This window comes from Rhineura floridana, chromosome 3 (genome assembly GCF_030035675.1).
Source record: "Rhineura floridana isolate rRhiFlo1 chromosome 3, rRhiFlo1.hap2, whole genome shotgun sequence".
NCBI lineage: Eukaryota > Metazoa > Chordata > Lepidosauria > Squamata > Rhineuridae > Rhineura > Rhineura floridana.
Genome location: NC_084482.1, coordinates 208207892 through 208222795, shown reverse-complemented (window position 1 = coordinate 208222795; position 14904 = coordinate 208207892). Strand labels below are relative to the sequence as shown.

The window sequence follows — 14904 nt, the reverse complement described above, 5'->3', positions numbered from 1 at the left end:
CAATGCAGAAGATTTCCGGTCCAATTTCTGTTCACTAGTTCCACCTCTCCTACAACCCCCTCCCCTTGGCGGCTGTTTTGTGTAACACCCTCCCAGCAGCCATTTTGTGACTGGCACCCATGGCACTTTCTCAACATTACATATGTGCTCACTGGCCCAACAAGGCTGCTGACCTTTTGCCCTAATGTTAACATGTTGCTTGTAAGCTCCTCAGGGCAGGGGTCCTTTTATTTTCCCCTGCAGAAATGAAATTCTTACAGGAAAAGTGGAGTCACTCTGGTCCCCTTCAGCAGCAGCAGCAGCACATCAGTCTGCAGAGCCCTTTGTCTAAGCTCTGCTTTGGGGCTATAGAAAGAGGGGGAAAGGGTCGAGTCAATTTCACATGCAGGTCAAATGCAAAGAAACTCCCTTTCCTCTTAGTGGAAGGAAATTGACTAGCTTCCTTCAGGCCTGGGAAATGGGAAGAGGGTTTTTCTCCAGCTGCATGCAAGCCTCTTCCCTTTGCATCAGGAGACCCCGCTCTCCACCGTCTACCCTATGGAGTCAAGCCCAGAGGAGCTTTCAGGACAATTGGTCAATGCAGTTTGGCAGTGATGGCTGGTGCCTGGTGCCCACTGGGACTGGTCGGAGCAGAAAGCCCAATAGTAGGCGGAGCCACAGCCAATGACAGCCACAGCCAACTCATTCTAGTTTTGACCCCATCTTCCTCCCAGCCGAGCTGTCCAAAGAAACCACCAACACTGAGGATGAGGAGGAAGCTGACAGCCGGGACTGATAAGAGGTGGAGTTCCAATACCTGCCAGAGAGCCACAGGTTCCCTACACCTGGCAGAGAAACTAAACAAACATGAGATAATGATGGGATGGTCAGGCTTCTCCAGATGATCACAGTGACCTGGATGGGGTATAAAGGACAAGGCAACCTGGTCCTAGATTATTTAGGACTTTGTATACTTAAACTTAGCTCAACAATATACGGGTAGCCAGAGGAGAGCTTTCAGCACCAGTGTAATATCCTTCTCTCTGATCTGGTAAATAACATTAATATATCAATGTAACAAAGTTGACAATGAGGACATTGAACTTGTCAAGGAGTATCAATACCTCGGCGCAGTCATTAATCAAAATGGAGACAATAGTCAAGAAATCAGAAGAAGTCCAGGACTGGGGAGGGCAGCTGTGAAAGAACTAGAAAAGGTCCTCAAATTCAAAGATGTATCACTGAACACTAAAGTCAGGATCATTCAGACCATGGTATTCCCGAACTCTATTTATGGATGTGAAAGTTGGACAGTGACAAAAGGAGGTAAGAGAAAAATCAACTCATTTGAAATATGGTGTTGGAGGATAGCTTTGCGCATACCAAGTACCACAAAAAAGACAAATAATTGGGTGTTAGAACAAATTAAACCAGACCTATCACTAGAAGCTAAAATGATGAAACTTGAGGTTATCATACTTTGGACACATAATGAGAAGACATGATTCAGTAGAAAAGACAAATACCCTGGGAAAAACAGAAGGGAGTAGAAAAAGAGGAAGGCCAAACAAGAGATGGATTGATTCCATAAAGGAAGCCACAGACCTGAACTTACAAGATCTGAACAGGGTGGTTCATGACAGATGCTTTTGGAAGTCACTGATTTATAGGGTCGCCATAAGGTGTAATCAGCAACTGTCTCGTTTTGATTGATTGTATGTAAACTACTCTGGGAGCCTTTTTGGTTGAAAGATGGGGTGCAAATGCTCAAATAAATAAATAAATAAATAAATAAATAAATGTAGTGAGTTCTAGCACACACTGTAGTGAAATACAGGTACAACTAAAAACATTTCAGAACACAGTTGAAATATTTTTTAAAATACTGTTAAAAATTCTGAAACACAGAACATTCTTCCATCAGTGAAAACTGAGATTGATTTAACCAAAAAAATATCATGTTCTGGGTATTTTGGATATATAGGCTGGAATTTATAGAAAGGAATTGGCTAGCTCAGATAGGAGCTTGCACTGTAAGGCTGACAATGCCTCTTTGAGGCATATGATGGGGGAGCATGTCGACTTGTTTTTGGTCAGAATTGCTGTTTGTATTAACAGGTGTAGAGGACCTCTGGTTGAGGACATTTGGCCCACCAGGCCTCCCCACTTGCCCCATCAGGCCATTTTGGTCAACCCACACCTATACCTATGCCCTATACCTGACATTGTATATGATTGCCACATAAGGGTGGGGCTTGCCCAAAAGGCGCTTTGCAGGCACTTCCAAGCCCCAAACACTGGGTTTGCGAAGCCCCTTGTGGAATGCTTCCCAGGCACCTGACAACCAGCTGATTGTTGGCTGCTAGGGAAACGCTGTGCAAGGTGTCAATCACCTGGCCTCATTATGTCAGATGATTGACAGGTTGGTGGTCCCACTCACCTACAAATTTGGCCCATGGGGCTGGATGGAGATAATGATCTGGCCTACTACCAAGCCAAAAATATTCCCTACCCACGGTATTAATGTTGTTTTGGAAAGTTTGCAGATGTTCACACACTTTTAAATTATATTCCTGTGAAGTGGGAACTAATAGATGGCCAACAAAAATGGATCTTGCGAGCCGTTATGGTTGCAATGTGACTTACACTTCAAGGTTGGAACCCTATAGGCCTTCCTGCATTTGAACATCAATTTTATAATCATAAATCTTGATGGGATGTCTATTTGGACATATGGACTGCCTATATTAATGTATACATTAAAATTGGGACTGATTGATTATTTTTAACGCAAACAAATGTTGTTTCTTTTTTCTTTCTGTTATATTTACAATAAAAATGATTAAAAAAAAATGTTAATGATAAACAGTTCAATCACAGAACACCTTCGTGGTTTTTCAGGACGTGGTATTCCCCCCACTTGTTTGGCCAGTCCTTTGCCTTAAGACAAAATCTGGCAGAAGAGGAAAGAGATTCTTCAATCATGTTTAAGGTTGCATTGGAACACAGATCACAGATGGAAGAGGAAGACTCGGCTGACCCTGAGGCAGGAAGTGGGCCTCATAACTTTCAAGCTGGGAGCAGTGGAGAATTCTAGGAAATAACTATGAAGAAGATCCTGGAGCACCCTGAGCTCAGATGCACAGTGCCAGCTTATCAGGCATGTCCGCTACCAGCAGAGGTTTGTAGCCGACTCTATCATCTTTGCCATCAGTGGCCGAAGTCAGAGTGACACACGAAGATTCAGATGCTGGATTTGGTGATCCTGTAGCAATTCCTGACTGTCCTTCCCCCGGAGATGGCGAGCTGGGCAAGGAAATGTGGAGCGGAGACCAGTGCCCAGGCGGTGGCCCTGGCAGAAGGCTTCCTCCCGAGTCAGGCAGAGGAGAAGCAGCAGGGAGAGTGGCAGGTGAGAGAGAGTTTCACTCTGGCTGGTGAACATTGGAATATGTCTGTAATATTGTGTAATGGGGGCTTCTATGAAATTAGTGGAAGGAATTTAAGTGAGGGGAGATATTTAAGGGAGTGAGAATCTGGCTGAATCTGTAATCTGTCTTCAGATAAGTTGAAAGAGTTCTTAGAGACCAATTAAGACAGATGATTTTGATTTTTTTTAAAAAAACAACCAGACACACACCTCATAATAAAAACTATATGACACACTTTTCTAAAGAAGCAAATTAGAAGCATGATCCTATGTGTGCCTGCCCCAAGGCAGATCTTGTGAATTTCTATACAACTTACATAAGGTAAGCATGCTCTAGGAATCCCACTTTGAAAATATAAAAACCAGACACTATCTAGCATCAGCGATTTTAGCTAATTGAAGGACTGGGTTAGAGTTCGGGCTATTTGCTTTTGATAGTCATCCTCCATGAATCTGTCCTCTTTTAAAGCCATCCAAGTTGGTGGCTATCACCGTCTCCTCCGGGAGTGAATTCTATAGCTTAACTATGCACTGCATGAAAAAGTACTTTCTTTCGTCTGTCCTGAACCTACATGCCAGTAGGTAGTAAAAAACTGGTGGGGGCAGAACACAGCCACCATGGCTAGTAGCTATTGATATGATTTGTCTAATGCTCTTTTAAAGCCATCCAAGTTGAGGGCCATCACTACCTCTAGTGGGAGTGACTTCCATTGTTTAACTGTGTGCTGCATGAAGAAGGACTTTCTTTAGTCTATCCTGAATCTTTCTATGAATGGTTCGTCTCTCACTGGCAATGGAACGGCCTGTGGCCAAGGTTCTATTGGAAATTGTACCTTAAAGCACTGAGTATAAGGTCATTCAAATATTTGGAGTGAAGCATGCTCTGCTAATGATAGCCAACTCTATTTTTTTTTCAACTTAAATTAAAAATGATTTAAGAAATATAAAAAAACGATCTGTCGCAGCCAAGTTGATAAAATGCTTATAGTTGTAACCAACAAGATTACATTCTTGACAAAACAGAAGCAATCATCTTTTTTAAAAAAACAAGTGCTTTAAGAAATGTTGGTTAAAGTGCTTTTTTCCTTCTTATCCAAGAGATTCAAAATGGGGACAACTTATTTATTTCCCTCCTTAAATTCTCAAATATTGCATAATTAGCTGCATAAACATCCTCTCAATTGCAATGCATATTTAAACAATTCAGGCTGCAATTCTGGGGAATTCAGAACCTGTGGCCCTCCAGATTTTTTTTCCAAATTTATTCAATCAAAAACATAATCGGCAACATGTAAGAAATAAGGAAATAAGGTTTTAAGTTGCAGGAGCGTAGATTCAGATTGGACATTAGAAGGAACTTCTTGACAGTAAGGGCAGTTTGGCAATGGAACCGACTGCCTAGGGAGGTGGTGGGATCCCCTTCGCTGGATGTCTTCAAGCAGAGGCTGGACAGCTATCTGCGGGAGATGCTCTAGCTGTGGATTTCCTGCTGTGAGCAGGGGGTGGACTCGATGGCCTACAAGACCCCTTCCAACTCTATGATTCTATGAAATAAAACACATACAAATGAATGAAAATGAAACATACAAAGAAAAGAGGAGGAACAAACTGGGGTTGCTTCATTCACAATTGCTAGGTAGAAGAAGAGAGATTGGCACTGGAGGGCAACATGACCTTTTTTAAAAAAAATTGTAAGGTGGCCATGAAGATCACCATAAACTCAAGTTGTTGCAGCCAACCAGCAGATTAATATTGCAACGCATCGTTTGTAAGGATTATGATATCATCTTCAGGACCCTCCAGATGTTGAACCCCAACTCCCATCAGCCAGCACCACCAATAGTCCGAGATGATGGGAGCTGTAGTCCAGCACCATCTGCAGGGACACTGGTTTCCACTTCGGAAGCCCGCCGAGTAGCTCCTGAGCGTTCACCTTTCCCCAATGCTACCTCCTCCCATGCTGTTGGGGAAGGTGTCCCTGACTGCAATCTGCCTCCTGCGCCTTTACAATGAGTCGCAGTCCCTGGGGATGCCACCAGCTCCACCATCCTTCCTGGCGAGTGTTCTTGGTCTGAGGTCGGGGGTGTGGAGTCCTCTTCTGTGTCTGTGGGTTCTTCTGGCGGGGCTGGAATGAAAGGGCAAGACAAGATTAGATAGGGGCAAAACAAGACACCCTCCTCTTCCCACCCACCACATGGACGATACTCACGATTCCGGGTGCCGGATGCCATGGCCTTCAGGCGCTTGCAGCGGATGAGCGGGCGGAGGACTGCCTCTTCCGGCCGTGTGGCTTTCTCCACCGCCCTGTCAAATGACAGGCCTAGGCGCCGGTACGTTCGCACCCTCTTCTTCAGGTTCCCGTAAGTGTCGTTCCACCTCTTGCGGGTGGCAGGCCCCGACCTCTCGTAATAACCCAAGGTGGACACTTTCCGCCCTGCAGCCACAAAAAAGGCTGCCTGGCGTGCCGCAGCCCCACTCCCCGGGACGAGGCCGAGAGCAGCCTCCTTGTTCGCTACCACTAACTCGTAGAGCAATTTCTTCTCCTCCATATTCCAATTTGGCTTCCTCCGCTTCTTTGGTGTCCCCGGATCTCTGGTGGGCTGCAGGTCTCCCTCCGTGGGGACGTGCAAGCTAAAGGCCTGCCTAAAAGGCAGAGCGGAATTGCTCCCGTTGGCCGCAGCATGCCTACAGCAGCCGGAGCCCTGCTGGAAGTTTTCCGTGACGACTGGCTCTGGACTTTGCTGTTGCCGGTGTGGAGTTTTGTCAGTCAGTGTACAAAAAACAGGTCTTCCCATTTTTTCCCCACAGTGGTTCCGTCGCCGTTGTCGTTTCTTTAGCCTGTGCTGCTCCTCAGTGGCTTCCTGATCCTCATCCTCAGAAACTCTCATCCTTCTCCCAAATGGTTCTGCTCGCCTGGGGCATCCCTGTTGGAGATTCTTCCTCTTGCACTCATCTGCTGCTCCACAACCTGTTGAAAGGAGGAAAGAATCCTGCACTTCTGTTTTATGTGACTTACTAATAGATAAGAACATAAGAGCCCTGCTGGGTCAGGCCAGTGGCCCATCTAGTCTAGCATCCTGTCCTCACAGTGGCCAGCCAGATGCCCCGATTGGAAGCCAACAAGCAAGACCTGAGTGCAAAAGTATCTCTCCCCTCCTGCGGTTTACAGCAACCGGTATTCGTAACCATACAGTCTCGACTGTGGAGGCAGAGCACAGCCGTTGTGGCTAGTAGCTGTTGATAGCCATGCCCTCTGTGAATTTGCCTAAACCTCTTTTTTTAAGCTATCCATGTTTGTGGCCATCCTGTGGGGGCAAATTGCATCGTTTAACTGTGTGCGTGTGAAGAAGTCCTTTCTGTTCCCTGTCCTGAATCTTCTAACGTTCAGCGCCATTGGATGTCCACAAGTTCTAATGTTATGACAAGAGAGCAATATAACCGACTGATACAACTGCCGCCCTGGGCTCCTGCTGGGAGGAAGGGCGGGATATAAATCAAATAACAAATAAACAAACAAACTAAAATGTTGCAGTGTGGAGTGTTCCTGTTGAGCATACTCCATTCCACGCCTACTGAGCATGCTCAATCTTCAGTGGGCTCTTTTGGAGGGGAGGGGGTTGCCCCCTCCATAGATTTCCCCCCTCCCTTTAAAGCCTTTTTTTATACTGCAAACCCTGGCACTCCCCTCACGTTGCAAGTTGCTCCTATCTCCCTCTGTGCCTGGAGGGGTGCAGCTGTTTTGGCTACACAAGGCTCCACACTCGGGGAGTAATTGCGTTTGACAGGTAATAGAGATGGGAGCTGCGTTGTAGAGATTGCCACGAATACAGAGCCACCACTGAAAAGGCCCAGTCTCCAGTGCTCGCCAGTCTAATGGGTCTTCATCATGTGGTTATGAGCCAGGCCTCTGGGGCTGACTGTAAGCCCTGGCAGGTTTGTTATGGGTGCTGGTGGTCCTTCAGTTCATCCATGCTCTCTACATGGAGAGAGGCTACAGGACTAAGTCACAGTCTGAAAGTGCTTAACGTAGCCACTTTACTGAAGCTAAGCAGGTTTAGGTCTGGTCAGCGTTTGAATGGGAGACCATCCAGGGGATCTCCTTATGCTGCCTTGAGATCTACCATTGAAAAAAGGTGGGATAAAGAAACAAAACCAAGGTAGCCCCTTCAGGGAATCAGAAGCATTCCAGAATTAACATGAGAGAAATGTTACTTACCAGGCGAGGTCACTTCGAAGGCCTCCTCCTCCTCCTCTCGCTTCACTTCTTGGCATGGCTGCCCTTGCCTGGAGACAGATGGCGCCTGCTCTGCCCCTGGGGAACTCACAGCCACTTTCACAAATGGCACCGGCTGCCGAAACAACAGCAAAGAGTCTGTTCAGAGTTAAGCCGGGAAGCGGAAGAGACTCGGAAGGGGCCCTGGAGCTCAGTCGCAGAACACCTGCTTTGCACGCAGAAGGTCCCAGGCTCAACCCCCAGTGGCACCTCCAGATTTTAAAAAAAGGCTATCTTAGCAAGTGATGGGAAAGGCCTTCAAGCCTGGAGAGCTGCTGCCGGTCAGAACAGACAATACAGGGTTAGACGGACACAGGGTCTGACCAGGTCTGTGTCAGCTTCCTCTGTGCGATATTGATCCATTTTTAAAGCTGCACAGCCTTTCTTACCCTTTGGGACCCCAGATGATGCTGGACTACAGTTCCAATCATTCTTGACCATTAGCAAGTGCCGGCTGGGGCTGATGAGAGTTGTTGTCCAGCAACATCTGGGGACCCAGAGGTTAGGAAAGGCTGTGCTAGAGCAACCTTTGGGGCAGGGCAGGGAAACCTGTGGCCCTCCAGACCACTACCCATTGCTCATGCTGGCTTGGGCTCCAGGGAGATGGAGTCCAACAACATCTGGAGGGCCACAGGTTCCCGTCTTCCTTCTCCTGGGGTCACCCATCCACTCACTCACCCCCTGCAGTCTACGTGGGAAGAATTGAGGCAAAGATTCCTCTCCACCTTCCAAGCCGCTCTCAAATGGAAAAGGGGGGGACTGGAGGTCTCTCCAACCATATCCATCCCCCTCACACTTTTGAGTCACAAGGACCCCTCAGAAGAACTGCCTTCACCTGGAGCTGCCATCTCTCCGCCTCTTCCTGCCTCTGCAGGAAAACCTCGGCCAGGATCACCGCCTGGTCGCAGGACTCCGGGCCGCGCTCCTTCACCCAGCTCTGGATCTCCGGCGGGAGGATGGCCAAGAACTGCTCCAGAATCAGCAGCTCCAGAATCTCCTCCTTGGTGCGCCTCTCGGCCCTCAGCCACTGAGAGCAACGTTCCTGGAGGCGGCCATAAGCCTCCCGGGGACCCCCGGCCTCCTGGTAGCAGAAGCGCCGGAAGTGTTGTCGCTGCTTCTCCCTCCTCAGGGCTGCCCCCCGCAAGATGGCCACCTTCACCTTTTGGTAGTCCTTCCAGTCCTGGGATTCCAGCTTGCTGAACATTTGCTGGGCTCCCCCGCCGAGGGCCGGCAAGAGCCGGGCCACCCACTCTTCCTTGGGCCAGCGGCAGGCTTCAGCGACTAGCTCGAAGGAGGCCAGGAAGGCCTTAGCGTCATCCCATGGGGTGGGCTCTTCCGGCAACTGTGGGATTCCCCGTTCCAGGTGAGGGGACTCCAATTTCCTCAAGAACTCTTCCCACTGGGCCTCCCAGCGTTGGAGCAACTCCTCCCTCGATTCCAGATCGACACACGGTTCCGTACTCCTCTGCACAAATTCCTCAATACTCCCGGCGTGGACAACATGAGGGGTCCTGCCTCGTCCATCTCCCACCTGGTCCAACTCCAATGGATCTTGCTCTTCTATCTTTATCCCAGGATGCTCCCTTGGCTCTGCGGCAGTCGGGACCCGGAGGCCGAAATCTGAGCCTCTCAGCTCCACCCCAGCCATGTTGCTCCTCCAACGGAGGACGGTTCAGAGAGTGCTCTCCCACAGTGTGGGTGGAAATGTTGATCACTGAAGGTCTTGCAGGCGGCTCTCTGTTGCCGCTAGGGTTGCTGCAATCAGGCACAGGTGGGGTGGGTGGGGAGGGTTGTCCCACAATGCCACTTTCCCTCACCAGAATATTACTCTTCAGAGACTAAAAGGGTGATGAGCAGGAAGAAATGGGGTCCATGAAAGATGGGACAGGATTGTTCCTGGAGGGGAGGGGAGAAGAGAAACAGAAAGAGAGTGAGATGAGAATCAAAACATGATGGCAAGTGGGACTGCAAGACGATGTTGTTGCATGCAACGCTCCTGTTCAGCATTCCATCCCCACCACCATGGCTTAGCACAAAATCATGGCTGCTTGGCTCCTCCTGCTACGAGCTAAGCTAAGGTTTGGCTTAGGGTATTGCTCAAATCCAGACTTGTGGATTGTCGCATTCCTGACAAAGGAAAGGCTAGAATCAAGGTGTGTCCTTGGTTACATCACAGCAGCAGGACAGGATCAAGGGACTGACTCAGAGCGGGGCAAGGTCTGTGGTCCCCGCAAACCAAGCATGGAAAAACCTTTGGTCCTCCAGATGTTGCTGAACTACAATTCCCACCATCCCTGGCCATTGACCATGCTTGCTGGGGCTGATGGGGGCTGCAGTTCAGTAACATCTGGAGGGCCAAAGGTTCCCCACACCTGCCGTAAATGTCGGCAGATGTGTTTACTCATCGTTGCTGAGCAGCAATTGCCGACCCCTTGAGCTGTTCCCAGGCAAACAGCCTCCTGCCACTTGAGACCATCTTGCAAGCCCTTTTAAGGCTGCAACCCTCCACATACTTACCATAGGAGCAAATCCCATCGGACACAGCAGGAGTGACGCCTTCAGTAAATTTGCATAGGATTATGCTTTAAGGCCGCAATCCTAAACAGACTTACTAAGTGAGCAACTGGCCCACAGCCGCCCCACCCACCCATGACACACACCCTCAGCAGCACCAAAACTCTTTTGTCCCTTCTGTCTGCAGTGTGGGAACAACAGGATCCCCCTTTTTTAGATCCTCAATCCCAACTGGGAAAAGTCCATAGCTCAGTGGCAGACTATCTGCTTTGCATGCAGGAGGTCCCAGGATTCAATCCCTAGCGGCACCTCCAGGTAGGGCTTGGAATCTCTCCTGCTTGAAACCCTGGAGAGTGGCTACCAGTCAGTGTAAACAATACTGAGCTAGATTGGCCAATGGTCCGACTCAGTAGAAGTCAACGTCCTATGTTCCTGTTGCTTGCATCTTGCCTCACATGAAGGAATCAGTCGGCTCCATGCAGAGGAAGGCAGGCAGGAGGATAAAGCTTCCGTTGCTGCTGTTACTGGAGAGGCAGGGGGTCGACGAGTCCTCACTGTAGCAATCCGAGGACCAAATCACCAGGCAGAGCTGGCAAGGCTATAGACTTCTGGTCTGGGTGCAACTCAGAGTTTGACCCATTAAAAAAAACGATTGCCAACCAGCCGATGAAGATTTGGGTCTCGCTGAACTCATCAGGGATTTGCTCCCAAATAAGGACGTAAGGAGAGCCCTGTAGCTGGACCAAGCCAAAGGCCCATCTAGCCCGGTATTAAAGTCTCACAGTGGCCAACCAGATGCCCCAACAGGAAGCCCAAAGGCAGGGCCACTTGAGATTCCTAGGAACTGGCATTCAGAAGCATACACTGTGGCCACATTCATACCAGACATTTATTCCACTTTAAACAGTCATGTCTTCCCCCAAAGAATCCTGGGAAGTGTAGTTTATGAAGGGTGCTGAAAACTGTTAGAAAATTCCTGTTTCCCTCACAGAGCTACAATTCTCAGAGTTTTCTGGGAAGAGGAAATGACTGCTAAACCACTCTGACAAACTGTAGGTCTGTGAGGACAATAGGGGTCTCCGAGCAACTCTCAGCACTCTTCACAAACTACACTTCCCAGGATTCTTTGGGGGAAGCCATGACTGTTTAAAGTGGAATAAAAGTGGAATAAATATCTGGTGTGAATGGTAAGTCTGACAGTGGAAGCAGAACATAGCCATCATGCCTAGTAGTCACCGCCTTATCTTCTATGTATGTATCTAATCCTCTCTTTTAAAGTCAGCCAAGTTGGTGCCTCTGGTGGGAGCAAAATACAGTGTGCCCAAAAGCACTTGTGATTCCCAGCAACTGGCATTTGCTGCCTCCATCAGTGCAGTAAGGCTGTTACCTTCTCTGCCCATCTCCTTATAGGAGGCAGGCACCTCCCCAAACCCCCAGTTTAGAACACTTACAGCCCCATATGCCTGGAGGTGCCTCCTGTAACATGTGGGCACAGCTCCCCCTCTCTCACAACTCCCCAATTTGCCATCAAGCACGCAACTGCTTAGTCGCCCTTACCCTGCCGTAACTAAGGTTAACAACATGCAACTGAGATAAATGCATGCTTTGAGATCCAGAGTGGCTAGAGAAGACCTTCCTTTTTCAACAAGCCTTTTAAGTTGAGACCTTGTCCCAGACTGCTTCTGTGTTGGAATTGCTTTTTAATATGATTTTAAACCTTTTTTAAAAAACAAAACAAAACAGTATTTTAACCTTTTTTTAAAAAAAACTTCAAAGCTTTTTAAAAAATATTTTTAAAGTTTTGTTTTAATGTATTTTAATGTCTGTTTTTATGATGTTTTAAAGTGTTTTTAGTGCTTTTCTTTGCCTGGGAGGAAGGGGGGGATATAAACCAAATAATAAACGAACAAATAAATAGATTAATTATAGTGCCTTACTTGGGGCAGAGCTCTTTCTAGGAACCACACACACTTTTTTGTTTGTTTGTTTAACCCCTTTGTATACAGCAACACAAAACTACCTACCGGCACCAGATTTTCCTTGCTGGATGCAGGTACAGCCGTACAAAGGGCATTTCCTTCTCTCAGGCTGCCTCCTGATCTCACCCCTTCACCCTCGCTTAGCCTGAGCAGCCGGCCCTGCATTCACTCTAAATCCTTTTTTGTCAACATTATGACAGAGGCTATTTGGATTTTTTTTTTTTAATGAGACTTGCAAATCAGAGGGGTGTACTGCTTCTGTATAGGGAGGCTCCATTCTTGGTACTCATGGAGGAATGACAACAAGAGATTATTTTTAAATGTTAGGATGAAAACTAAAAGAATAAAAGAGGCAATTCCAAGGGTATTTTTGGGAGAAGGGATTTTCCTCAGGGTTCATATCCCCATTCAGACTGGGCGACCTTATGCCTATCTTCCTCTCACAGCCTAACCTAATCCCACAAGGTTGAGGTAAGCATAAAAGAAGGCGGGAAGAATTAGGATGCTGCCTTGAGGTCATTAAAGGAAAGGCAAGATACAAATGTACATTATTTTACACACACATACACGCATTTTAACCCTTACTTCCACTCAATCTTAACCATTTCCTCCACTTCATTATCCTTCCTCTCCTGAATCTGAGACTATCATTTGATTCGCATAATACACTTGAAGCACATTACATCCTCCATTACTGTATCACTGAACACGAAAGTCAGGATCATTCAGACCATGGTATTCCCGATCTCTATGTATGGATGTGAAAGTTGGACAGTGAAAAAAGCGGAGAAGAGGAAAATCAACTCATTTGAAATGTGGTGTTGGAGAACAGCTTTGCGCATACCACAGACTGCGAAAAAGACAATTGGGTGTTAGAACAAATTAAACCAGAACTGTCACTAGAAGTTAAAATGATGAAGCTGAGGTTATCATACTTTGGACACATCATGAGAAGTTCACTAGAAAAGACAATAATGCTGGGAAAAACAGAAGGGAGTAGAAAAAGAGGAAGGCCAAACAAGAGATAGATCGATTCCATCAAGGAAGCCACAGACCTGAACTTACAAGATCTGAACAGGGTGGTTCAAGACAGATGCTTTTGGAGGTCACTGATTCAAAGGGTCGCCATAAGTCGTAATCAACTTGAGGGCACATAACAACAACAACAAATCGCTGTTCAAGGGTCAGAGGAATTTGTTTAATCCTCAGGGTTCATATCCCCATTCAGCCCCAAAACTGACTGGGTGAACTTATGCCTATCTCTCTCGCAGCCTAACCTAATCCCACAAGGTTGAGGTAAGCATAAAAGAAGGCGGGAAGAACTAGGATGCTGCCTTGAGCTCATTAAAGGAAAGGCAAGATACAGGTGTACATTATTTTACCCACATATACATTTTAACCCTTTTTTCCACTGAATCTTAACCCTTTCCTTCATTTCATCATCCTTCCTCTCCTGGATCTGAAACTATCATTTGATTCACATAATACACTTGAAGCACATTACTTCTGCCAAAGAATCCCGGGAAATGTAGTTCATCCCCTCACAGAGCTACGATTCCCAGCACCCTTTAAAGCTACATTTCCAAGGCTTCTTTGGGGAGAAGTAACATACTTCAAACGTATGGTGTGTGAAATGGACTACCTTCAAGTCGATTCTGACTTATGGGCAACCCTATGAATAGGGTTTTCATGGTAAGCGGTATTCAGAGGGGGTTTACCATTGCCTCCCTCTGAGGCTGAGAGGCAGTGACTGGCCCAAGGTCACCCAGTGAGCTTCATGGCTGTGTGGGGATTCAAACCCTGGTCTCCCAGGTCGTAGTCCAACACTCTAACCACTACACCACACTCCCACCTATAAGCTGCTCAGGCCAGAGACCTGTCCTTTTGCCCTCTTTAAAGCAGGGATGAGGAACATATGGGGCTCTGCAGATGCTGTTGGCCTCCAACTCCCATCAGCCCAGGCCTTCAGCATGGCCAACAGCCTGGGGAAATAGGGTTGTGTGTAGTCCATTAACATCTGGAGGACCACAAATGTTCCCCCCCCGCTTAAAAATACCAAGCTGTACACAGAGCAGCTCTAAATGACTCAATGATGCAACGGCTCCCACCTGAACGATTTCAGCGCAGGCTCTTTACACTTTTCTACCCTCACTCATTTTAGTCACCTTTTCCTCCCCTTTTTCTGCAAATCCTTCTTCCTCTTGAAGCTGCAGATCCACTTTTCCTCTAACTCAGCGCCTGGCTTTTCCTGCCCTTCACTCACCCAAGCGTCCCACGGCCAGGGATCGCCCTCCGCCGCTTCCTCCTCCAAATGCCAACTCTTCCAGCGTGTGGAAATCAACATTTGGAAATTGCATCTGTGGGCGGGACCAAAACAGGAAACGGTGGCAGCCTCAGTTGACATCCGGGTCTGTCTCTTTGTTAAAAAATAGTTAAAGGGAGAAGTGTTCTGTCTAGGAATCCAAAACTCCTTTTTGTTGTTAAACCCCTTTGTGTTAAAGCAATAGAAAAACCGACCAACCATCGCCCAGCACCGCTTTTCTTTACTGGCTGCAAAACGGTCCTTTCTTTTTTTCAGGCTGCCTTCTGATCTCACTCTTCCATCCCCGTCTAGCTGGAGCAGGTCGGCTGTCCTCGGCTCAGCGTTTGCTCCAAGGGAGCCTTCCCCCCGCCCCTCCCCGGCATTATGACGGCCATTTGGAAACTTCTGTAGGACGTGTGAAGCCCTGAAC

The 14904-nt window shown here is 47.6% G+C and overlaps 1 protein-coding gene across 3 annotated transcripts; it reads right to left on the bottom strand.

Annotated features, from left to right (window-relative positions):
- Positions 1-4352: 4352 nt before the first annotated feature.
- On the bottom strand, positions 4353-14540 carry LOC133381374 (piggyBac transposable element-derived protein 1-like). 3 transcript variants are annotated; one of them, XM_061620424.1, is made up of 6 exons: positions 14436-14540; positions 8515-9575; positions 7623-7755; positions 5616-6374; positions 5340-5531; positions 4369-4950 (listed from the first exon to the last, which is right to left on the bottom strand). In XM_061620424.1, the coding sequence occupies exons 2-6, from the start codon at positions 9325-9327 to the stop codon at positions 4943-4945; spliced, it is 1905 nt and encodes a 634-aa protein (XP_061476408.1). In that variant the 5' UTR covers positions 9328-9575; positions 14436-14540; the 3' UTR covers positions 4369-4942. The 3 variants fall into 3 exon arrangements, with proteins under 3 accessions (XP_061476407.1, XP_061476406.1, XP_061476408.1); XM_061620423.1 differs by having other exon boundaries at positions 4353-5531; positions 14338-14540; XM_061620422.1 differs by having other exon boundaries at positions 4353-5531.
- Between the last annotated feature and the right edge of the window lie 364 nt (positions 14541-14904).

Coding starts and splice junctions, on each gene's coding strand:
- LOC133381374 (XM_061620423.1), bottom strand. CDS start 9,327: ATGGCTGGGGTGGAGCTGAGAGGCTCAGATTTCGGCCTCCGGGTCCCG. Junction 6,375..7,622: donor CTTCGAAGTGACCTCGCCTG/GTAAGTAACATT, acceptor TCCTTTCAACAG/GTTGTGGAGCAGCAGATGAG. Junction 5,532..5,615: donor GGCATCCGGCACCCGGAATC/GTGAGTATCGTC, acceptor CTTTCATTCCAG/CCCCGCCAGAAGAACCCACA.